The sequence below is a fragment of the Abramis brama genome (genome assembly GCF_963993115.1).
Source record: "Abramis brama genome assembly, chromosome: 15".
NCBI lineage: Eukaryota > Metazoa > Chordata > Actinopteri > Cypriniformes > Leuciscidae > Abramis > Abramis brama.
Window position 1 is genome coordinate 37313794 of NC_139977.1, and position 26059 is coordinate 37339852.

At 35.4% G+C, this 26059-nt stretch overlaps 1 protein-coding gene and 2 long non-coding RNA genes across 5 annotated transcripts; all 3 read left to right on the forward strand.

Moving 5' to 3' along the window:
* The first annotated feature begins 1854 nt into the window (after positions 1-1854).
* On the forward strand, positions 1855-11078 carry LOC311097589 (uncharacterized protein). 3 transcript variants are annotated; one of them, XM_084137393.1, is made up of 9 exons: positions 1855-1993; positions 2174-2376; positions 3621-3669; positions 3768-4726; positions 4869-4930; positions 5578-5673; positions 6618-6711; positions 6863-7075; positions 10237-11078. In XM_084137393.1, exons 6-9 carry the CDS (start codon positions 5586-5588, stop codon positions 10268-10270), a joined length of 429 nt encoding a protein of 142 aa, XP_083993519.1. In that variant the 5' UTR covers positions 1855-1993; positions 2174-2376; positions 3621-3669; positions 3768-4726; positions 4869-4930; positions 5578-5585; the 3' UTR covers positions 10271-11078. The 3 variants fall into 3 exon arrangements, with proteins under 3 accessions (XP_083993519.1, XP_083993518.1, XP_083993517.1); XM_084137392.1 differs by having other exon boundaries at positions 3768-4930; XM_084137391.1 differs by lacking the exons at positions 1855-1993; positions 2174-2376; positions 3621-3669; ... (1 more) ...; positions 4869-4930; positions 5578-5673 and adding an exon at positions 6172-6343.
* A 4270-nt stretch (positions 11079-15348) lies between these two features.
* On the forward strand, positions 15349-17624 carry LOC311096842. The gene is made up of 4 exons (XR_014609142.1): positions 15349-15468; positions 16223-16432; positions 16853-16901; positions 17000-17624. It is a non-coding gene; the product is annotated as an uncharacterized lncRNA (long non-coding RNA).
* A 4781-nt stretch (positions 17625-22405) lies between these two features.
* LOC311097324 lies at positions 22406-25658 on the forward strand. The gene is made up of 5 exons (XR_014609244.1): positions 22406-22673; positions 22798-23425; positions 23646-23780; positions 24275-24324; positions 25313-25658. It is a non-coding gene; the product is annotated as an uncharacterized lncRNA (long non-coding RNA).
* The last annotated feature ends 401 nt before the right edge of the window (positions 25659-26059 follow it).

Consider the following 26059-nt stretch of genomic DNA (forward strand, 5'->3'; position numbering starts at 1 on the left):
GTTATGGAATTCTTAAAAACAGTAGTGAAATATTATTACAATTTAAAATAATGGTTTTCTATGTGAATACAGAAATTTATTCCTTTGATCAAAGCTGAATTTACTCCATTATAACATCATTACTCCAGTCTTCAGTGTCACATGATCCTTCAGAAATCAGTATAATATGATGATTTATTATCAATGGAATACAGTTGTGCTGCTTAATATATATATATATATATATTTTATTTATTTTTTTTTTTTTTGTTGAAAACTGTGATACTTTTTTCAGGATTCATTGATGAATAAAAAGTTTTTAAAAAGAGAAAAAAAAAGAACAGCTTTCATTTAAAATATAAATCTTTACTATCACTTTTTATCAATTTAACACATCCTTGCTGAATAAAAGTATTCATTTCTTTAAAAAAAAGAAAGTAATCCCAGATCATAAATGCATTACAAGGAGTTTCACACGATGGCAACTCTTTACAGTAAGCATGTTCATGTCTGCTCATGTTAACATTACATTAGTTCTCTCATCTCCAGGTCCAAATACTACAATAAAACCATGTGAAAATATGACAGCCAAACAAAATACAGCCTTCCTTATAATGTTTAGGAAACAACTTCTCAAATCAAAAGTAAAAAGAAAAGAAAAGAAAAGAAAAGAAAAGAAAAGAAAAGAAAAGAAAAGAAAAGAAAAGAAAAGAAGGGCACACACACAATAAACTGGCATTCATCTCTCTACAAAAGAAATGTTCCACTAAATATAATTTAAAGATATTCAAGAAAGCGCTTGTTAGTTCAGCAACTCTCTTAACAACACACACTTTTACAGCAGAACTATCTCAACAACACTAGACAGAACTTCCGTCTGCAGTGTGAAGAAACTTGAACCTTTTATATCTTACATGAGCAAACCACAGCAGATCAACATCATGTCACATTGTGTTGATGAACAGGGAGAAACCAAAGCACTGCAAAACATCAAACACGTGCATACTGCATCTCAAATGTACATAACCAAAATAAGATATACATCCCGACGCAACAGATTATTAAATGCTAGTATTGTAGCATAAGTATTGTTAGTTCATATTAACTAATAACTAATGTTGATGAATGGAATCTTTAGTAAAGTGTTACCCATTATTCTTATTTAAAAAGTGTGAATGCTACAAATGTAAACATTTAAAAGGAAAATTAAATAAAAAATGTACAAAAAAATTGTGAGATGTTTTTGACATGATAATGATCTGAACTATGAAATTATATGGAATAAAATGACTAATTTGTGTCACATTATTGACTATTAGCATCTGGTTATATCTTAAAACAGGAGAAATAAATCAATATTTACAGTAGATCAGTTAGTCATGATACACACAACTACAAACACACTAAAGATGAACAACTGAGTAAATACAAAGCATGGTTATGAATAAAATACAGCAAAATACTAAACAAAGACAGCACAGACAAAACACTGTAAATTTACTGCAATGTTTACATTTATTAATTTAGCAGATGCTTTTATCCACTTACAAATGAGAAATATGACAAGTAATTTGCCACAAAGCCACAATATTTATAGAATATAATATCAGGTTTATTAGAAAGCTAGATTAGGAGACAAGCAAGAGCAGAGGAGAAATATAGAGATTTATTTGTTGTTGTTGTGAGTGCCTTGTTGGTTTAATGTGGTGTTGTTCAGTAAAGAGCGTCTTCAGCATTTACTGGAGTTTGTGATGATCTCAGCACAGCAGATAATGATGACAAGTTCATTTCACAAACAGACTAGAGAAGCAGGATAAGAAAAAAAACAGATTCTGCACTTTCAGTTATAAAACAAGAAGTATTGAGGTGGAGTGAATAACTGTGATTGTCACTGAATTATTCCAGTGTTTATGCAGGACTGAAACTGATAGCAGGAGCCAGTGTTGACGGGTTATATGTGGTTTATATCTCTCAGATCTGCCGGATATGCTTCCTCTCTTCTGCTCATCACATGGTAATTAATACACTTTATATTTACTTGTTTTGTAAAGAGATTTTTATTAATTTATTAATTTAAATCCAGTCATTAATGTCTCTATTATAGTGAAACTGAAATGTAAACCTGTATTGCTCAACAATCATTAACTGATGTCAAACTTCACTCTGAACTGAACTACTGTATTCTCTTGAACAGAAATTACTAAAGTCAGAATATATGAGAAATTACAGCATGGAGAACATGTGTTGAGCTTCACACACTACAGAATAATTACACACAAGAGAGAAAGAGAAGAATGGGGAATAAAAATGACAAAACGTTACAATCTAATGAACCAAAACAGAGAAAGACACCGAGTCTAGTCAGACGAAACAGCATTAATAGCGAAAAACCAAACTGTGAGTATTTATGATGTTTAATATCATTCATCATCAACAGTTTTCATCTTCTCTGGTGTCTGAATGTGTAAAATCAATTCAAAACTATAACTTTTCATTCACTATACAGTATATAAGCGACAAGCAACTTTGTGGTCATAAGTTTATGTTTTTTTTGTTGTTTTTTTTGTTTTTGTTTTTAATTAAAAAGATGTGAATATTTTTTCTTGTCTATTTCACCTAACTATATGAAAACATATTTTATTAGCCTACGTGAAATTCAGTTAAAGCCTGTTTTGCTTATTCTTATGGCGTATATTCTGCCTACCCCCCCTAAAACGTGTGATTAAGTGTAGACCACACTAATTCATGTTCACTTTAAAACATATGAAATGTGTTTAATTTGTCATAATTTCGCCATTTGAACTGAACTTTTTTTGAACTCCGTGTAATGTAATAATTAGTTTACTGTCATTGTGAGGGGACAAGAAACATTAACAAAGCCGTTTTCATCATATTAGGCACAAGAAGATTAATAGTGAATATGTAGATATTGAGAATTAACATAATACAATGTGTAGCTTCAATAAATTAAAAAAGCTCAGCTTTAGGAGCGGAAGAGACAGAGCAAGATGAGGAGACTGAGATAGAAAGAAAGAGTGATGGATACTTGTATGTAAATGTATATCCACAACTGTAAGCTTTTGGCAGATCTTTCATGGAAAGATCTGCCAAAAGCTTACAGTTGTGGATATGTAAATTATTTGTCTTTTTTTATTTATTAGATTTTGGATCAGATCAAATATTAAGCAATTTTCCTTGATGGGAAACATGTTTTGTTAAATCCATATCTTTTTGTTTGTTTAAAATTAATAATTTCTATTAACTTTTATTTTTAAAAATGATACATAATTGTTTAATTTAATCTATATATATATTTGATTGGAGAATATATAATATATTTTTGTTTAGATCAAAAATAGAATTTAAATTAATTGACTTTCTTCAACATGAAAAATGTACTTTGTACCAAGTTTTATAAAATACTTTTCATAGGCATAGAAAATATTAGTTAGGGTAAGTTATTTATTTTTCATTGGTTCAAGTTATAAAATATACATGTAGATGTGAACCATTACCCTAATTTTTTTTAATTGGATGAATGAAAATATTTTTTTCAGTGCATCGCAGTGACACTGATTTATTAATTGTCGCAGTTTGAGCAGGAATTGCTATAATCTGATGTTTGTGTTCTTCATTCACAGTTTCTCATGTTTCACCGATTCATTGTGATGTTTTAGAGTCACAGAAAAGGTGAGACACACACAAATACAGAGAAATAGAGAGAAACTGAAGCAGAAATCTGATGTTATATTGATCTTTGTGTTATATTTCTGTATTTCTCCTTTCAGAAAGCAGCAGTGTGATTCATCTAACCTGATAAATATTCTCCGTGTGTGTGTGTGTGTGTGTGTGTGTGTGTGTGTGGTTCACGGTAAAAACGTTTATCTAAGATAGTTATAGTTCTTTCTTCCATATAACACTAAAACAAACTGAAATTAAACCACTAGATCATAAACCTACAAGCAGATGAATAAAGATCAAGAGAGGAAAAGTGTATTGAACATTTTCTCCTCAATTCTTGTTTGAGCAATTATAATACTCTTTAATCTCTATTAAATGAGCTGTAGCAACTATAGCACAATCTCCTTCACCAATGTAGGGTTCTTTTAAAACTGACATGAGCTTTCTGCCATTACTAGATCAGATCAGACATGAGCAGCTTGTAACACCTCTGATGTTATAACCCTGAAGAAGAAGTTTACTTCTACAGTCAAGAGAGATAATTTTATAAATGTTTAAATATTTTAAAAAAGAAATTTATGATGGACTATCATAGCGCTTTGTCTACCATGTCACACTATCTTCAACATTTGTATTCTGTGCTGTATTTAGTGCAAGGGACCAGTTACCAGTACAAGGGATTAATACCGGACGACTGAAAGGTCATGTAAGACAAAGACAGATTGAACTTAAATAGTAAAAGAAAAAGAAATAGACTTAGCCCTCACACTTAAATAGAAATAGACTTAGCCCTCTGGACTGTTGAACAAGTCCTGTTCACAGCAAAATATCCAGTGTAGTTTAGAGTTGTTTTTATGGTGTTAATTTTTCAGAGTTAAAAAGTGATTCTGGTGTTGATTTGAATGGCATCAACACTTGCAGAGTAAATCAGTGGTCAGAGTCAGCGTCATTACAGCGAGTTGACATAATTTACACTGGTGATGAGTTGATCCAATTTCCGGTCCTTGCACATTATTTCCTTTTTGTTTAATGGCGGACGACCACGAGGAGAGGAGCGTTCAAACAGGTAGGCTATAATAGTTTATAACCAGTTCATTTTTTTTTTTTTTTTTTTACAATTTTCATGTTTAGTTTACATTTCTCACCATTCAGAATAATATTAGTACGTTTTTCAACATTGCCTGAGTGCTAACGTTATTTCCTTTCAGATAACACGACAGACCACCGATTGGATCTCGAGGCCGTTTTAATTGTTCGTTGGCAAACTGAGGTAAGTTGCATAGTTTATGTTAGTTAGCTGTTTTAAGCTTAAGTTTTCTTATATTTTAGAGTCAGGGAAAGATAACAGGGTTATTTCTGTGATTTTGTTTAACTTAACTGTTAAATTAACGCAAATGTACGTAGCCCTGTACGAATCCACATTCCCCTTCTTATGGCTCACGTTATTTGTGCTGCCAAATAAGGCACTGTAATGCATTTTTAGCTCCAATATTATAGTATAACTGTTAACTGTGCATTGTTCCACAAATAATCTCTGACTGACGCGCGAATCTTTATTTATTTATTTTTTTAAATTACGTTGACCTTGAACGCGCAGCTTTTAATGTTATAGGAAGTAAGTTACAGCGATTACTCTTGTCTGCAAGGTAAAATGCAACGGTAAATTATCAGATAAGCAAGAAGCATTTTGCTCAACTTTCTGCCAGCATATGACTGTTTGCTCTGCATGTGTGTTTGACGTGCACGCTTCATCTGTAATCGTATACAGTTACATGATAGTAGATACGAATTAATTTGCCGCGATTTCACTTTAGTGTAACATTTGTGGGGTGACAAATGGAGCTTCTTACAACAGTGGCTCGCTTGAACTGCTTTAATATTAGCAACGTCATAATCTGCATCTTTCTTGGCCGACAGCTTTCATCATGCTGGTAAAAGTTCAGTACCATCAAGGTGTAAAGAAATTTGTGAAATTGCTCAGTGATTGTACGTTACAAGATTTTCTCAATGAAGGTAAGTTAAGAAGTTAAATTAAAATTAATAAATGCTGTAGAAGTATTGTCCATTCTTAGTACGTTATATTTTTTCATGCTATTGTTAAAATTACTTTTCAGTTAAGAGCATGAGAATGAGAACTTACAAGGGTGTAGGCCTATAATTATTTTTACTATTTTATTTTAAAGGGTTAGTTCACCCAAAAAATGAAAATGTCAGTAATTACTCACCCTCATGTCGTTCCAAACCCATAAGACCTTCGTTAATCTTCAGAACACAAATGAAGACATTTTTGATGAAATCCAAGAGCTTTCTGAACCATCCATGGGCAGCAACGTAATTACCACCAAGCCCAGATAGTAAAGTCGCTATCCACATAAAGGACAGCACAGCACTAGGCCTTGAAGTTGCAATGATGTTGCTGCCTATGAATGTTTCAGAAAGCTCTGATTTCATCAAGATATCTCAATCTGTCTTTCTGAAGATGAATGGAGGTCTTATGGGTTTGGAAGTAATGAGGGTGATTAATGACATTTTTATTTTTGTTAAACTAACCCTTTAATTTGATTTGTGATGGAAAATTCTTGCTTCAGAAGTAAAAAACATTTAGACAAAGCCGTGTTTGATTGAATGCCTTCAGAGAAAACATTAAAATGATGTTTTGCTTTTCTCTGTCAGAGATTCATGGGTAAGACTTCAATGCACAGACGCAAGAAATACACACAGATGTAGACCAGGGGTGCCCAATCCTGCTCCTGCCGATCGACTGTCCGGCAAAGTTCATCTCCAACCCTAATCAAACACACCTGCCTTTAATTTTCAAGTGATCCTGAAGACCTTAATTGGTTGCTTCAGGTGTGTTTGAGGTGTGCCCGTGTGGTTTTTGAAATAGCAAGATTGGGCACCCCTGATGTAGACAAAGTTAAGTTACCATTAACCATATATATTTTTTTATATTGCAGGAGGATCCCCACCTGCAAACAGCGGGAAACTTATGCTTTGGGCATTATTTCTCTCTTTCCTAACCAGAGAGACCCGTTTTCAACAGAGGGCTATGTAAGAATCTTTTGTATAGGTATATTTGAAACAATCATGTTTGACATGAAGTTATATACTCCTTTTTTGTGGCATGTAATAACAGTTTCTATTATCTATTTATGTAATGACTATTCAGATTTTGCAAAAAGTGTTCTCGTCTTTTTCACAGGAGTATTTCTACGATCCGGAAAAGGGAACAGGGTTCATCTCCTGGTGCCTTAACTTGTTCGAGGAAGATCCCAAAACGTGTTTGCTTGGAGTCGCTGTCCCATTTCACTCATCTGTCCTGCTGCTGTTGCATCTCCTGCCACCGCCTCCAGAGAGGAAGACGACTAAGATCAGTCCAACAGAGGCTATTGACAGACTTGTGCATTTCCATAAGGTAAAACTCACATTACTGTTGCAAAGTCATTGTGAATATTTAAATTAAGATTTGGTTTATAAACCCTAAAATGCAGTGGTTTTCATTCATGGTCATTGGGACTGAACCCTCTGCACATTTTGTCTCTCTGACCTGACACACTTAACCCTCTGGAGTCTGAGCTGTTTTCTGGGCCCTGGAGGTGTTCTGACATGCTCTGACATTTGTGCTTTTTTCAGTTATTTATAAACATGTTAATGGCAAAGGTGTAAATTCACTCTATATAGCACAAACAGGGCTACCAAAATATCTGATCAACATGCATGTATATGTTTGAATTTTTAAGAGAATAATGTTTATGCGTGGTTATTGGAAAAAATAAAAATGAAAGTTGCAGAAATAAGGCCACAAAACACTTACTAAATATGTGGCAATAAGACTTTTGACTAAAGGATATCATCGCCTATAGTTTTTTCTTCAAATTTATGTGAAAATAGTCTTGCTTTATCGTTCACATAAAACCATACATTGATTTAAATTGATGTAAAACAGGTTTTGCTTGGAAAGCCAATATGCGAGGGGGGCGTGAACGAGGAGTGGTTTACACCTTGTCCCACCCACTCTGCATAATGAGCCATTCACTCAGGTGTGACAACTGACTGAGCCACAATGCAAGGACCATTTAATATTTTGCTTACATCTATCTTGTAAATATGTTTTGCTATTTTATTAAAAAGGTTACAATTACAACAATAATTACAATTTCAACAATATTTCAAGTGTACTCTTTCTTTGTAAAAAAAAGATTATAGGCCTACATTTTATCTATGTATTCATTACTTTGAATATAGCCAACATTGGAACAGCTAACATCTTAGTTGATGACTTTATTTTTGACAAAAAATAGTAGGCTATTTTATATATAGAAATTGCTCAACAAAAGCTTATTTGACGAGGCAGTATATTCTACAGTAAAAACTGTACCCAAATCTACTAAACAAAATGTTGTCTTTCATATTTCACCTGACTGTAACGTTGTTTTCATGAAATACGCTTACACACGCTTAAAATGATGATAATTAAGTGTAAAGATAGGTATTACTGAAAATATTTGATGTTTGGGGTGAGGATTGGGGTTGATCCATTTATAAAGTAGCTGTTTTTTATTTATTTTTTCTGATGTGCACAAATAAGCGACAGGTATCATAAGATTTTCTTCTCCATGTTCCTTTTTTTCTATTCTTTTATTCGTTCATGCATGTAATAAAGCTTTCTGTAAATATATTTCACATTTTTTAGACATGTGAGGCGAGTAGGCACTGGTCTGGTTGATGATCTCCAGTTCAAGCACCTTATGTTGTGATTGCTAGCCTATATTTACTTTAAATCCAGGAAATTTGTTAATGAAAAAATTATTAAAATTAAGATACAATTGATACAAAACGAAATTCGTTTTAAAGAAAGGATTTGTACTTTTTTTAGAGCGCTCGCGTCCATAATGGAGAACTGTCACGTAATACTGTTTTTTGCCAGCTGTGGTAAACAGCGCGCATCTATGCCGTTCATTCATTCATAAACAGAAACCCGAGAAGGAAAAACTTACTAGTATTCCTCAGCTCGTATTCCTCATATTCCTCATTATTCCTCACAGCGCTGCGTTGTAAACAAGTAATGTTCTGAATAAACTTGTGTTTTGGTTTTCTCGAGCTGATGGGGGGGCGTTCACAGGATTGCGTGGATTACCTCAGCCATTTGCGTTTGAATAGCACGCGCTCTCCGTGGGCGGAGTCACATTACATTTGAATTAGCTCTAATGAGGTCGACTGGAATCGCTCTCTTTTAATACAGATTTCACAAGATGAGAATATTTGTTTTTTATATAAATTACTTCATTAAAAAGAAGAGAATTCAAGCTTCATGCCTGTGTGTCTGAATGCCTGTTTGACTGAGTATTCGCTTTGTTATTGTTCATTTTCGGACGCGTTTCAGAATGGACTACACGGACAGAGAGTAGGCAGAACTCGCTTCGTGTTTATTTTTCTTTATTTGGCAAAAAGCACAACACTATGTTTTTATTGTGAGTATACACAAAAATAATACACATTTAACAGAATCGATTGATGTATGAAACTTGTTTTATAAAATCAAAGTCAAAAGAGAATTTCGGGTCTCAATCAACTCATAAGAAAAAAAAGCCAGCAGATCACGCCGGCGTGATCTCAGACCCCTGAGGGTTAAGGATAGTTTGCTCAAAAAATTCATCCATCGCTTTGTACTGAACACAAAGGAAGGTATTTTAAAGAAAGTTTGTAAATGGGCCGCTTTAGGCAGTGTTGTGAACTTAGAATCGAAAGACCAGGAGACTTGGTTGTTTCTTCAGCAGGTTTCTTTATTGAGAACACGAGCCGTCGGCAGCTGCAGTCACCAAGCCTGACGTGAATGTTCTCTTACAGTTTATATACATTTAGGGGCAGGAACCGAAAAAGACAGGTTTAGGAACCGGTTCTAGACTGAGAGCATTGCCCACCCTAATCCACTCAGCATATCTATTCAAACACTGAGACCCGAGTACAGGACTGGCTGGACTTTCTTGCTAAAACACAAACTCCAAGAGTTTCAGTAAATCAGGACTGACCAGAGTCTTTTGCTAGAAAACTCTGATAATCATAATTTATACCTGACCTTAACATGCTAAATTCAATGTAAACCTAAATTAAACATTTTAATAAATCTGGAATCCCACAGCAGCCATTGACTCTAATAGTATTTTTTTTTTCCTACTATGGAAGTCAATGGCTGCCCAAAGCAGCCCGTTTATACAGATTTGGTACAACCTGAGTGTGTGTAAATGACAGGATTTTCATTTTTGGGTGAACTAACCCTTTAATTTAGTTAATGGAGCTCTTACATAATGAGGTGAAGATCTAAAACAGGTTTGTTGAATAAGGGATTCCTTTTTATGACATTATCCTTTCACTGTAATACACAAAGCATGATACCAACTGGTTTTGTCTGGCACATATTGGGTTAAGGTTTGTCATATAGTTTTTTTTTTGTTTTTTTTATTGATTTTAATTCTTTTTTTTGTTAATTTGAATGTGATCAAGTTAAGAGCACCAGGTTTAATGCATTTATCATTTCACCTTGTAATTAGTTTTTTCTTGTTTAATATTTTTTTTCAGTCCTGCACCAGTATTGAAGGCTATCTCGGTGTGAGGGAGGGCCACCAGCCATTTCTACTTGGATCAGGAAGGATCAAAGGGCAGGATCGACCACGTCATTGTGGACAAGTGCCTTATCCCTTGCTGTGAAACCAACTTCTTGAGTGCCTTTGAACTTTTGAAAGTTCACTATGTCTTCAACTTGTCCTACGCCGAAGCCCTGGTCAACTTTACCTTCCTGCAGACCACACATTATGGTGCATTATCCAGCCTGTGTTCGCAAAATTTGAACCGTAAGTGCACGTTTTGAGCATGAGGTTCGAGGTTAAGCATAGTTTTTAAGAATACACTGACAGATTTGGGGATGTTTTTGAAATTCTTTAAAGTCATCAGTTGTCAATCTTTGGGAAACAACACCATTGAGTCAAGTTGAGTGTGGACCAATGAAAACATTTTGTTGGAATGCTGTTGACAATGGTGAAAAGTTGGCTGGAATGCTACTGAATCCCAAACAGACAAGCATTCATTTCATGGACTGGGTCCAAATAGATGGGACAGAATATAGACAAGACCTCAATGCAATGTGAGAATGAAATTCCTGTTTTCAGTCAGATTCTGAAGTTACTTTTCATTGACAGCACTGTGTATTTTATTGTCGATAAACTTTTCACAGAACATTTTTCAGAATGTCATGCATTTAAAGTACAGAGATATTGTGAGTTGGGTGAACTTGTAAAAGCCAACAGCTTGAAGTTCTACAGGCCTTTTGATCTGCAGTGTATATGGGTCAGATGATGGTGAAAATATTGTACTTTTGTGTTGGTATAATTGTTACATCTGTTGAAAATAAAATTTCAAACTGATACAGCCTGTTGACTTATTTAATTGAAGGCACAGATTTTTAGTGAAATTTAATTACCTTAATCAGGGTTTTGTATGAACACTGTATTAGTGTGGAAAAAAATATCTTGGTGTTAAGATATTAAGACACCTAGTGTAGTTTCAACACTATCTTGGTGTAAATGAGGTAGGGGAACACTAATGGTGTTAACGGTGAACACTTGCTGTGTTAATGGTGAACACTTACAGTGTTTTTACACTAAGCAAGTGTAAAAAAAGTAACACTATTTAAAGTGTTACTTTAACTCTGAGTGTTGACCTATATAAACCCCGAAAAAGTGTTAATTTTCTCACTATGAGTGTTAATTTAACACTTTCAAATTTGCTGTGTTCCTTAATAAAAAACATTAATTTATTAAATTACCCACAAAATAAAATGTCAGCTCCCCAGTTCACAAGCACTTCACCATTCCACAATTTTTTTTTTTTTTTTGATTAGGCCTATATGCATGCCTACATGAGCCTTGCCTATGAACTCGTAGGATTAGGACTGAGGCTAAAGTTTATGTGAATAAGGCTGCATTTGTAGATCAAAGCAGATTCATAAGAACTGTTTCTGTACAAGTGAATTAGTCCCATTTATTATTATTTTTTCATAAATTAATTCATACAGTTGTTTGTTCATACATTGTATAAGAACTACATCAACACTAACACTTGAATTATGAGGATTAATTGTATTGCTTTGTGGTTTACAGAGCAGAAAGTGATTTATAAAAAAAAAAAAAAAAAAAAAAAAAAAGGTCTTCTGGGACAGAAAGGCAGCTTTTCCACCTTTTGACCACAAGATGTCGTTAGTGTGCAACGTGTTGAAAAGCTTTGAGTAATGAACCATTTTATGATACAGTCGAGGGGGAAAGCCCCAGTGCTTCACAAAGCTTCATTTCACCATCACTAATAGCAGGTTCGTGGAACGGGATCGGAAGACAAGGATAACAGGTAAGTGGAACAGGTAAGGATCGAGGTAGAGTCTGTGTGTCCATGGAGAGACGAGATCAGACCATGAAGAGTGGTGCAAGTGAATGTATATAGTGAACAGGTGACAAGGTACAGGTGCGGTGATTAGTAATCAGGGGAGAGTGAACGAGTGGGTGGAGTCTGTAGATCTGGTGGAGCCGTGACACCTTTAGAGTGATATAAACCCAAATAAACAAATAAAAATTAAATGGATTCCTCATGAACTTTTAAGCAATTAATAAGACAGTTTGATCATTTTTGTGGCATTGGTTTTAAGTGAATTGTGACTATCATTATATTCTTCTATCTTTTTCATGTATTTTTGTCATATTTTGTATCGTTGTTATTATTGGGAGAAGTTTTGCCTGATTTGATCTGGCCTCTGCAGTGTATCTCTTGTAGTTAAGAAAGAAGATTATGTTTATCTGTAGCGATAAGTCTTATAAAAGCATTTTCAAACTCTATTGACACTGCTTTCCAAACAAGAAGTGAAACCACTTTAGAAATGAATCATCTGAAATGTTTGGGGGAAACCCTGTTGAACCTTTTGGTGTTTTAGCAAGGAAACCCCCACATTAATGATTATGGAAATCTAAGGAATACACCGGAAGTTTCCTATTCAAATATTTAGTCCTTTGGTTTATTGAAAAGCAGATAAATGTCAAAATAGGCTGTCTGCCGGTCACCAGCCGTCAAGGTGGACGCAGAACCGGATAAAGAAACTCAAATGGACCAGGCTGCAACAGGCGGGGTGAAAGGCAGGTAGTTGCTTTCAGAAAGTGCACACTGGTAACGACAAGCACTGACTCCACTTGGCAGAATCAGCAGCACAGACTAGCAGGCTTGACCCAGGATAACAGGTGATATCTCTCGTCTGACACACACACACACAGACACACACACACACACAGGACGAAACAGGCGTATGTAATGGCCATGAACGAACAAGCAATAAACTGACGAAGAGGGGAGAAGAACACGAGATCTAAATGGCAAGAAGATCAGGGCAAAGGGGAAACAGGCAAAGCCGATCAGCCCTATATGCACACTATGCAAATTACTCAAGGCCCGCCTCCCCCTCGTGTCAAAGCGTGTCAATCAAAGTTTACAATATCGATGAGAAAATGAAGGTCATCCTGGTCAGGAAAAGAAAGAGAAAAAAACACCATAAGAGTTCATTGCGGGAACAGTGATCAGGCAGACTTGTGTTCTCTCCTCTCCAAGTTTAATGTCAGCAAAGAACAGTAAAGTTAAGTTGATGTGCATCTCTCTCTAGTCTGTCTGTGTCTTGCTTGCTAACGCCGGCCACTTCCAGGGATGTGCTCTGTGACTTTGTGCCTGACAAAAAATTGAGAAATTGGTATAATACAACTATAGAATATTTATTATGTTTGATAAATGACAAAGGACAAAGGTGTTTGTTTATAAACTGAAGCTCGGGAAAGAACCGCGTCGCGCATTAACATGCATTTATATGCACATGCGCGAAATGAAATGTGCACTTTCCAGCAGAAACATCTGTGGAGACCAGTACAATATGGCCGTGATGGCACTCCTCATAAAACAAGACGATGATTATCTAGTCTCTCAGTCAAGGTTAAGTTACAACTCTGCACTAATGCAAGATGGAAAGATAGTTTGTGAACATCTTGTCAACTGGGGCATCGACAGCGTAGTTTGCTCGCTGAATACGAGTTCTTCCATGCCTTTTCGATCTGATTGTATAGATCGGGCAGGAATGGAAGGCTCACGAGAGCTGGAGCGTTATGGCTGGAAAGAAACAAGTCTGCCATGAGCTTCTTCCTTACGTGCTCCTACAGCAGCTGAAGCCTCGCTGAGCGCGTTACATAACACTCACAACTCATCATCTGCAGGGCAGGGAGGCTGTGGGAGTTCGGGTTATAAATCCTCTTCACCCTCATCAGCATCTCCTTTTCTCTTGGGCTGGTTGTGTTTATATCCAGCAGAGCACTCGCTGTCAGATCAGAGGATGTTAGTGACAACACTTACTCATCCAGCAGCTCAAACTCGCGAGTCTCTGAGTGGCGTGGGAGATTAACAACTCTCTCAAACTCCTCGGCGAGCTCCCTCTGAAACCCCACGGCTCCAGCCTCTGCTCAGCGCGAGCGGGACCTGAACCGACTGGTACAGATGTCTGTCCCTGTTCCCAAGAACTGATCATATGTGCTCTGAGCTGAAACAGTAAACTCACAAGTTGTGTGTGTCATCAGGTGTCAAATATCTTAGACATGAATCCATACACGTTTTTTCACATAGCCATGAATACCATTTAAAGTTTCAGGTTGAAGTGTAAAGAAAAAACAGTCCCTGAAGATGAAAAGCTGGTGACGTGTTCTCCAGACTCCCCTTATACGTCCGGGTCGCACTAGTGATGACGTCATATACTGTCGCCGGCCAATAGGATTAGTCGTGATTAGATAAGCGTTTCAGACACGGTTCACGTGAGGCATTCCCCAAAGAGTCATCGAGGAGTGCGAGTTCCCCTTTCGAAAGGGAACTCCAAAACACAAATCACATGGGATGTAACACGTCTATTAAGAAAAGGTCAAACATATTTATGTATCCATTATGTCATAGTTGGTGTAAAGGCTAGGTCAGAGTGACTGGTCAAAAGTCAAAGATAGATGGAAATAGATATATGAGACATATTTTGATACAAGTACACCACCTAATCAATTAAAAATACACTTCAATCTTACAGCACAGAAGAAATAATCAAACATATCAGAGCATATAGTAGACAATATATGATTAAAGAAATCAATAACATCTAAAAGAAGAAGAATATATAAAGTATAACTAATAAAATAAATTATATGAATAAAGATATTATCATAAACATTGACCATTTTGGATACAACAAGTGTCGTCATTTTCTGAACTTCATGAAGTTTGTGATGGACAGATATGAAAAATTTATTTTAGTGATATTCTGTGGAGGAACTTCAGATAAGAAAAAGAGATTATGCTCTTTAAGTATAGAAATATAAAGTTGAGTATTGAGGTGGGAATGTGTCACTTGAATGCAGGGGCGTAGTTTGTGGGGGGGGGGTTGGGGGGGAGATAACCCCCCCAATATTTAAATCTATGCATTACAACCCCCCCAATATTTATACCATGATCACATGAAAAGGAGGCATACCCAAACTTCAACCCCCCCAATGTTCAAACCAAATCTACGCCCATGCTTGAATGGCATGTGACTGTGACTGTGTATCAGCATGAGTATCAGCATGTGCTCAAAACTGAAAGTGAAACTGCAGAGTCTATATATCACTAGAGGAGGAGTTTAACCTTCACTGTAAAAGCTGATCTTTCTGAGCGGTCTGATCCCAGATCTACACTGGATGTGTCCTCTCTTCTGCTCATCACAAGGTAATTAAAACACTTTATATTTAATTGTTTTGTAAAGAGATTTTTATTCATTTATTTAAATCTAGACATTAATGTCTCTATGTAGGGTTGCCAACCGTTCCGTATAATACGGAATCGTCCCGTATTTGACACATAAAAAGTCTTGTTCCGTATTGAACTGATACGGAACGCACTTTTGTTCCGTATTTTTGAGAATCAATTCAGTGCAAATCCATGACAGACACATAGCTTCTAATATATGTCAGACTATGAACGAAGACATCTGTAGGCTATGATAAGAAAAAAAAAAACCCGACGGTGCGGTAGATATTAATTTCTCCCCGTGTGTCTATGATCAGCGTAGCGTTTTTAACATCTTGGAACATCATCAGAGAATGCCCTTTTAATTGGTCGTTTCAGTCATTGTGAGTCACGTATCGTAGCAACGATGACGACAAGTGACAACAGCGGGAAATGTAAAAATGACTACATCCGAGCAGCCGGCGAAAAAGAAAAGAGCACAAAAATATACATACAGGTGTTGAATTGCTTTAATGCAGTATGAGTGCAATATTTTATATTTTCTTAGCTGTTTTTATGTATTAATGTTTTGTTAACTATAATGGAAGTATAATTATATAAAGATATTTGCACTTTCCAGAAAGTTGGCAACCCTATATTATAGTGAAACTGAAATGTAAACCTGTATTGCTCAACAATCATTAATTGACTTTAAACTTCACTCTGAACTGAACTACTGTATTCTCTTGAACAGAAATTACCAAAGTCAGAATATATGAGAAATTACAGCATGGGAGAACATGCATTGAGCTTCACACACTACAGGATAATTACACATGTGGACAACAGAGAAAGAGAAGAATGGGGAACCAAAAGGACGAAACGTTACAATCTAATGAACCAAAACAGAAAAAGACGCCGAGTCTAGACAGACGAAACAGCATTAATGGCGGAAAACCAAACTGTGAGTATTTATGATGTTTAATATCAAACTGTAACTTTTCATCATCAACAGTTTTAATTTTCTCTGGTGTCTAAAATGTGTAAAATCAATTCTAAACTATGAATTTTCATTCACTCTGTATTGGAAAAGCAAGAAGCAAATTACAGTTGTGGTCATAAGTTTATATAGTTATTTTGTTTATTTCACCATATTAAAACATCTTTTAGCAGCACACGTGAAATTAATTTAAGGGGTGTTATGCTTATTCTTATTAATTTTGTTAAAAATACCCACATTTTGTAGATTCTGGAACTTGTATCTAAATGTATATCCACAACTGTGAGCTTTTGGCAGATCTTTCCATCAGTGACACTGATTTATTAATTATCGCTGTTTGAGCAGGAATTGCTATAATCTGATGTTTGTGTTCTTCATTCACAGTTTCTCATGTTTCACCGATTCATTGTGATGTTTTAGAGTCACAGAAAAGGTGAGACACACACAAATACAGAGAAATAGAGAGAAACTGAAGCAGAAATCTGATGTTATATTGATCTTTGTGTTATATTTCTGTATTTCTCCTTTCAGAAAGCAGCAGTGTGATTCATCTAACCTGATAAATATTCTCCATCATGTTCCTTTTTCAACAAATAATAAGTTCACGGTTCAGACATGCACTGTTACTGTATATAAGATGAATGTGTATGAATGGATTTTATATTTATATAGTACATGTTTGGACTGCATGAATATAGGACAGCCTTTCCTGAACACATCTGACCTGAATCTGAGTTTTACAGTAATCTTGATTGTAACCTGACAGAAACTGCTGGTTGTGTGTGTTAATATGCTTTCCTGTGGCTAAAACAGTAGAGTGGTACGATGGGTTTCATGGGTTCGATTCCCAGGGAAAGCAAGAACTGATAAGAATGTAAACGTGTATCTTGAAATGCAATGTAAGTCGCTTTGGATAAAAGCGTCTGCCAAATGTGTAAATGTGAATATATTTGATCAAAATCAGCAAGCGAGGTAAATGTGTTTTGACTGAATAATTCAGCAGTTAACAACACTACAGCAATGTTGAAATGTTTTGTATAGTATACTTGTATATTCAGAGCTTATGACACTATTGGATGAGACCCGGACTGAGCTGATGATGACATCACTGTTTTCTCCAGAGCTGATTTATTGTGGAATTAAACTATTTTCGTAATTGATGGTCTTTGCACGTTATTAAACCGATCTGAATCAACACTGAACTGAATTAAACCAAAATATTGTATGTCTAAAGTTGATGTACAGCAGATTTGAATTGTGTTTGCATCATTGATCATTACTCTGCTGGTTTTGATGCTGCGGGGGTGGGGTGGGGTGGGGTGGGGTGGGGGGGGGGGGGGGGGGTTAAATGAGAACATTGGGTGCATTGTGGTTTGCCCAAAAGTTTCTCCTAAACCAGGCTCTACAGCCCAAATCAATCGCAGGGGAGATTAAGTCCTACTTAAACCCCTATACATAATTGGGGAGGGCAGCAAATAAGAGAATGGGATGCTATGAGATCTGCCCATATTCTTTATTCATCAAGCTCACACCTGAACTAAAGTAAAAGACCCGTTATGGCTAGAGATTTCCAGAAGAAATATAAAAAGGGCCGCATACAGTATATCCCTACATCAAACCTACTTATATACTTCCTTCTTATATCCCTACATATAGGGATATTTTAATAATCAATGTAATATCAAGAAAGATCAAGTTCATACATTATTATATAATACTATATAAATGTTAAATGTTCACATCTTTCCACATCTAATTCCTAAGAACTAGAAAAGACACATTTTCAAAACACAGCTTAACCAATCAAACACACCTAAACCAGCGAATCATCTCTTCATGATGACCCAGAAACCCGTGTGTTGAAGTTTGGAGATGAACTCTGCATGACTGATCCTTCATCAGCAGAACTGGACACCGCTGACCGACACACTTCTCATGTCTGTGCAGTTTTATGGAAATATGAGAATATGCTGAGATATTCATACATTTTTCCACTGACATTGTTGAATTTGTAAGGTTGCAACTCAGTAATGGTTATGAAAATCAAAAGCTCATTTGATGAAATCTGTGCGGTCTGAGGATGTGAGCTATATTTAATGAAGACTGATATTAAAATGACACTGATGGCACCAGCAGAACATTCACAGTCACAAACACACAGAGCTGTTGAATCTAAGTGTGAAAACTCGTCACTTTAGCCCCTTTCACACATACAGTCTTTATGGTAAATTACCGCTAGGAGATCAAGTGTGTACCAGTAAAGAAGTTGTAACATTACCGGTTAATTGCCAGTGCTCTGTAGATTACCGGTATGATCACGTATGAATCAGATCGCGCTGATGTAATCATAAAGTTCTTATGCAGATGACGAGATTACTCTGTGCTGTTTACAGTAAGCTAGTTTATCTGTTTAAATATGCGCTAGATGATCATTTTGACATTTAAGACACGTCTTGCAGCTTTTATTATTTTATTTTATTGCAACGGTAATTTACCGGGATTGCTGTGTGTCGCCCTGATGGATTAAACACCAGCATCTGACATGCTTTACGTAGAAAAAAAGTACGTACAATCAAAAGTAACCAGAATTTGGTGAAATTCCTTTCGATTCATCACTCATAACATGCTTTTACATGATACATTTAACTGGAAGTTGTTCTGAAAAGTTAAATTAACTGGTCAAAGTTTCATAGACATATATACCCTATTCACATTTCTCCTCATGTTTAAACAAACTAACGCCTGATGACACTGATGACACTGAACATAAAATCAGTCTTTCTTGTAAACTCATTTTTGAAAACTTTTCTTATTTTCTTATGGTAAACACAATTAAAAATAACAATAAAACAAGTGACTATTTTAAAGTATTCTGTTCCTCTTTACACTTCATTTTGAATTGTTAAAGGGATCATCGGACGCCCGTTCTCCACAAGTTGCTGTGACTCTTTAGGGCAGGGATAGGCAACTCCGGTCCTGGAGGGCCACTGTCCTGCAGAGTTTAGCTCCAACCCTAATTAAACACACCTGAACAAGGCAATCAGTGTTTTCGGGATTACTAGATAGATACAGGCAGGTGAGTTTTTATGAGGGCTGAAGCTAAACTCTGCAGGATAGTGGCCCTCCAGGACCGGAGTTGCCTATCCCTGCTTTAGGGTCTGACTGTAAAGTTTGTAACATACTTTGGTTAACATTCCTCAATGGTTGTGTAAAACACACTTTTACCTCCTCAAAAACAGCTCTGTTCACAGTGACCCGTTTTGAGCATAAGCAATATATCTTCATATTGCTCAGAAAATCCAAACGGCCTGATTATTGAGCGTTTAGGCTTTTTGAGGATAAAAAAAAGAAGTGAATGGATTTTTTTCTTTGTATTGTGTTTGTGTCCACACACTGCAAACACAAATTTATATGCAAACACCATATAAAAGTGAATTTAACATCCGATGACCCTTTTAAGCTTTCATGGCCACATTTTTACACCTCTACTACCATAGTAAAGTTCCTCTAACAGGCCGATTACACGACACCATCTTCAACTAAAAATGGAAACTTCATGCAGTTTGGCCGCTCATTTACACGACAACGCTGTTTTGGGGGCCTGAAAACGTAAACTTTTAAAAACAGGTTTCAAAGAGCAAGTTTTTGAAAATGATACCGTTATCGTCTCTGTGTAAACTACAAAAACATGAACTTGTGAAAACAGTGATGTCATGTGTGTATTACGTGTGACTTCAGCTTCTTCTCCCTCACCAGAGATAATCTAACACAATATAAGAGGAGTTTTTCTGCAAGCACACTATAGTTAACTATAGGAACCCCTTAAAAAGTCTTAGACTCAAGTCCCTTCTGTCGTAAATGTGGAGCTTTAAGTGATCTTGATCATATCATTTACTTATAGTTGTAAGTCGGAAGATGAATGTATAGAATGTTTCTGTACTTTGAAACTGGAGATCAGCTTTTGGAGCTGAAGCCATCCTGAGCCGAGATATTAATATTGAGGTTTCCATAAACGTGTTGTGCACCAGATGACCCCTGTGGTGAAAACAAGGAGACTTCACAGGTGATATCATAAACTCTTATGTGTAGAAACTAGTGTTGTTGTTTTAATTAGGGATCTAATTGAAACCTATAGTTATTAAACATTGGTTTCTTCTGAAGACCGGTTTCATCTGATACTACAAAATACCAATTGCATTAAACAGAATTAAGGCATTAAAAAAAAAAGACATTAGGTCTAAGTGTCAGTGAATGTCTTTGTAAATTGCATCTGTATTGTATTCCAGAAGACACAGAAGATTGATGTTAAAACCACTTCTGACCACTAGATGGCGAAACTCGATTCACAAACTCAAAGGCCTTTAGTTTCAGGATCAGAGACAGTGAAGAGAAATCAGAGAATCTGATCTGAAGCTCAATGAGGATCATCATGTGTCTCATATGAAGCAGAAACACATTTGATTTCTATATGATCAGTGATATTATGACCATAATCCCCATCATGAGGATAAAACTATCGACTCTGTAATGTAAAAGTCCCAGTGATACAACGAGAAGCTCCAGACATATAATCAGAAATAGAGAAATATGTGAAATAAAGAAATAGAAACTATATAGTAACCATCTGTAGAAGCACTTAAATCTTTTTCTACAGTATTAGATCACAACACAATAAAAGACTCACACTGCTCATGCGATGGTTTTCTCACGCATGCTTCAGATATTCCTCCTTTCTGGACATTCTCAGTTACACCTTATTTAAACTAACCTAACCCTAACCCTAACATTATAAGTTATCATTTGTTAATATTAGTTAACTACATTAGTTTACATGAGCTAAGAATGAACAATGCTTATACAGCATATCAAACTTATATGTTAATTTCAACATATACATTATTAAGATCAAAAGTTGAATCTGTTAACATTAGTTTATGTACAAACAGTTAATAATTGCATTTTTTATTAACGAACATTGACAAAGGTTATTAAATGTTGTACGAAAAAAAAAAAAACATGATATGTTAGTTAACATGAACTAAATGAGACCTTAGAAAGTATTACTAAACTTTGTTTCTACTAAAGTTTGCATTGACAATCATGAAGATTCGGGGAAAGAATGAAATCAATAAGACTCTGTCACATGTCATGACTGTTTGTTTCATTGTGTTTCTGGGTTTAGTCCTGTGATACGTTTCCCCATACTGTCTGTTGTCATTCACCGTTATCCTGTTCATTTACTAAACATGTTCCTTGTTTTTTTTTGTTTGCTCTGTAGATTTAAACTCTCAGTTCTCCTTTAGTCTCTGTCCGTTCTCGTTAATGTTCGTGTTTCTGGGTGTTTGTGATTAAAGTCTGTTTGCTGGATTTATTCCTCGTCATTAAAGTCTCTTTCATACCACGTTACATAATACTTTATTGCTCAGAAAATGAATATTAGTTCAAATGAGCATTATAAAACAATGTTTTTTTTATTGTTATTTTTTCAGATGAATCATGTTTTGGACAGTGTTGTATAAAAGCATTTAAACACATTTGAATGGCAGAATCATCCAATAAACACAATATAAATCATGCGCTTGAGTATCATAATGTGCACATGAAATGTCCTGGAAAACAGAATGAAAAGAGTCTAGTTTCTGTTTGTGGAGTTTCTATTGTTTTGTTAAATGTAATCTCATCGTTTCTGTGAAACTTCTCCACCCGCATGATCATTGTGTTTTCCACCCCTGAACACTAAACCAGTCCCTGGGGTTTTCCAGTGAGATATGCTGGGGGAAGGTTCACTGAGTCCAGTACGAGTAAGTGTGGGCAGGGCGAAAACCAAATGTGCACGCCCCATTTCTCTATAAGCCTATCAGATAAACCCATTATAATAATGTGCCCGCCCCATTTCTGTAGATGGGCTGTATCTCAATGCTATGTCTTCATCGGTTCACTCCACATTGGTCAGTAGATGATACGTCCCTCCCTCTTAGGCGGCAGTGAATCTTATTAGGGATTTATAAGCGCATAAGCTGCTACCACCTCACACTGGATTTAAGGATACTCTCCAGAAACTTTATTTGCTGTGAAAGGACACGCAGTGTTTGTTACATTCTACTTAAAGTAAAGAAAGAAGAATGAAGGACGAAAAGAAGCAGGAAAAGCAGTGAAAACATGAAGCTCGTGAATCTTGTCAGATGGAGCAGCTGCAGTTCAGACTGTAAGTAATAAATATCAGAATGTTTTCAGGATTGTTCTGCTGCATAAAAAGTCTAAGAACTGAATTGTGTGAATGAGATAAAAGATGTTCATATTTGACAATTATTTTTGTTTCTTCTCTCTAGACACGAACAACATGAAGAGGAAATATAAAGAGAAAGAGGATCTGCTTCCTTGTCGGATCGGTTATGTGATTTTGGACCACAAGATTTATGGCTATATATTTATATTTATATTTCCAATACAGTACATTTGTATTTTCAGTAAAAATAATTTTCCAGTATTTTTAAATACCGTTTGTGTAAATCTTGCACAAAGTTTCCTGTTGCCAGTACAGAGTGAAAGGCTGGTGTCTTTTCTTTTTATTTTATTTCACCAGCAGTTTTGTTCATGTGTCATTGTTCACCTCATCCTTAGAGGATTATTTCACTCTCGATGAAACTGTAAATATCAGTATCCACACAGACACAGAATCTGGTGAAAACAGATGAATGCACCAGTTGTGGGTGTGGCCATGTGATCATGTGATCATGAAACACCACTGACAGGGTCTGGTTTCTGACCTAGTAACGCCCATCATGTCCTGCCCATAAAACCAAGCAATCCCAAAGTTTCACTGAATGAACACACAAGTCCAGAGTCTGAAGGAAACTTCTCCTCAAACATTCACTGCGGATCCTCATGTGTGACTTTATCATATTCAGTGATTATGAACATGAACGCTGGATAATCCTGTATTTCCTCTCATCACAGGTGATATATTTGAACATCATTTTAAAATATTAATATGTGTTTTTAGGGCAGAAATTTCTTTAATTTTAAGTACTTTACTGAAGTACTTTACTATTTTAAGGAACTTTGTAATCAAACATTTTCATATGGATTATGGATTTGATCACTGGATTATTTGATCTTTTAATGAAATACTTTAATTGATGTCATTTGTGATTTATTATTTGCTGTTCTGCTACAGTGTCACTCCAGAGATTAATGAATGAATAATAAATGGGTAAACGCATGAAGACAGGAGAGAGAGAGATGAAAACACACACCAGTGATAATGTAAACCTCGTCAGATGGAGCAGCTTGAATGATTTAAGACCGAACTGTGAGTAAAACAATATCAGCCGGTCACAATCCAAACAGCGGATCTTCTGATCATCAACAATAATCAACACTAATACTCTAATGAGAGTCAGCTGACATGTAGTTGCAAAGTTATAGTAGAATGTCTAAAGTAGACTATCAAAATAAAGTGTTACCGTAAATTGCTTAAGGTTGTGATTAACCCTTTCATTCCTGGTGTCCTTCTGTGAGGACACAGATCCACTACACTCGTTCAACATCATTCATGATATTCTGAATAATTAAACCCATCTAAAACCAATATTGATCTTTTATTATTAGCTTATGAAAGGCTTTATCAACTGCACAGTAAAAACAGTAGCATATCTCCTGGAAAGACATCAGACTTGTTCTTACTGTGCATTACACAGTTATTTCCTTGTTCTAATGTTGGCTGTGGATGTGCTGGATTTGTAGAATGAATTAATCTTCTGTATTTAACTATGAAGATAACCAGATGTGTGTGTTTATCCTCAGTCTCCACTGTAAAGTGTCCTTCTGGTGTGTCAGAGAAGACCAAATATCAGGTGAGATATTGATACATCATAAGCAGAGAGGAAACAAAGTTACATTGCTGCAAAAAATGATAATCTTTCTTTAGTATTTTTGTCTTGTTTTATAAAACAAGATTATTCTTAAATCAAGATACATTTACTAGAGAAGCAAAATTACTGAAAATGTTAAGTCTTGTTTCTAATGGATTAAAACAAGAACAAATATATGCCAATGGGGTCAGAAATATAATCCTGTTTTCCCTTCTTTTTTTCTTTTCTTTTTTTCTGCCCACTTTGGCAGATATTTGTTCTTGTTTTAATCATAAACTCACTTCATTTGAATGAATGTTTAGATATTTGTACTGGAAAACAAGTCAAAAATACTGAGCAAGAACATAGTTTTTGTAGTGGAAATCATTAATTGTAGTAATATATCAAAAGTAATATTTATTTGATCATGTATGAACATTTTTTCTGGACAAAGAAAAACGACATATTTCGGTAACACTTTACAATATTCATTAGTTAACATTAGTTTATGTATTAACTAACATGAACTAACAATGAGCGACACATTTGTTACAGTATTTATTCATCTTTGTTAATGTTAGTTACAGCTTTTCATTGTTTGTTCATGTTAGTTTACAGTGCATTAACTAATGTTAACAAATTCAACCTTTGATTTTAATAACGTATTAGTAAACGTTGAAATTAATATTAACCAAGATTCAATCTTAAGATTAAGAAACAAGTGCTATATAAATAAAGGAGACTTGACTAATAAATGCTGTAGAAGTATTGTTCATTTTTAGTTTTTGTTAACTAATGAACCTTATTGTAAAGTGTTACCCATAATTTTAACATGTAGTAGGCTAATATTTAAAAATGATTCAATAATATTTAAGATGATGAATGTGATTTGAGTATTAAGCATAATTTCATACGGGCATCTATGATGCTTCAGTTGCTACAGTTTTTCAGTTATGACTTTATTATTAATGGATCTTGTTATTATTTTCAGAAACAGCCACTAAAGTCTCGTCTGGACTCTCAGGCTCCTGACGGCATCTTCACTCGTGATGTCAAAGGATAAAAACAGGGACTCATCCTTTGCTTTTCCGTTCTTTCCACGTTTACTGAGCCTTCGTGGCCCCATTGCTGCTTGCATATTGTTGTTGTATTATATTTTTCTTCTAAATCTAAAGTGTTATTTAAATTCATATTTTGCATTACATTACTTCCATTCATTTCAAATTGTTACAAAAAGCAATCTGCCTTTTTCATGTTAAAAAAAGTATTTTTCATGATGAACTGAGAAGCATGTTGTTGCTGCTGTTTTCTGTAATTAAAAAAAAATGTTTTCTATAATGATTTTATGTGTTTTTCGCATGTGTATGATATGCACTTTATTGTGTATAATACACCCTCACCCCACACCACTGCTAAACCCACACATGCGTATCATATGCACGTAAAAACTCATTTTCGCGTATAAATTGCACAATAAACACAATGCGTGCTGTAGAGACGCATTTAGTGTGACCGGTTCAGAATTATACACACCATATAGACCCTTTTTGTTACACTTCCAGGTTTCTCAGAGGCATAAGTCGTCATAGTTGGGTAAACTTCTGTAAATACTATTTAATTTATATTTTTGTGTTCCGATTTGCTCCAATAGCAAAAAAAAAAAAATCCACAATAGTGTTTTCACAACTGTCAGAAATAGAATTAAAATAAAAAGAGAGAGATTGATAAAGCCAGTCAG

Bases quoted from the DNA above. Each gene is read 5' to 3' on its own strand.
- LOC311097589 (XM_084137391.1), top strand. From the start codon at position 6,309: ATGATGTTTTGCTTTTCTCTGTCAGAGATTCATGG. The intron at 6,712-6,862 runs GTAAGAATCTTT...TCTTTTTCACAG, and splicing joins CGTTTTCAACAGAGGGCTAT to GAGTATTTCTACGATCCGGA. The intron at 7,076-10,236 runs GTAAAACTCACA...ATTTTTTTTCAG, and splicing joins GACTTGTGCATTTCCATAAG to TCCTGCACCAGTATTGAAGG.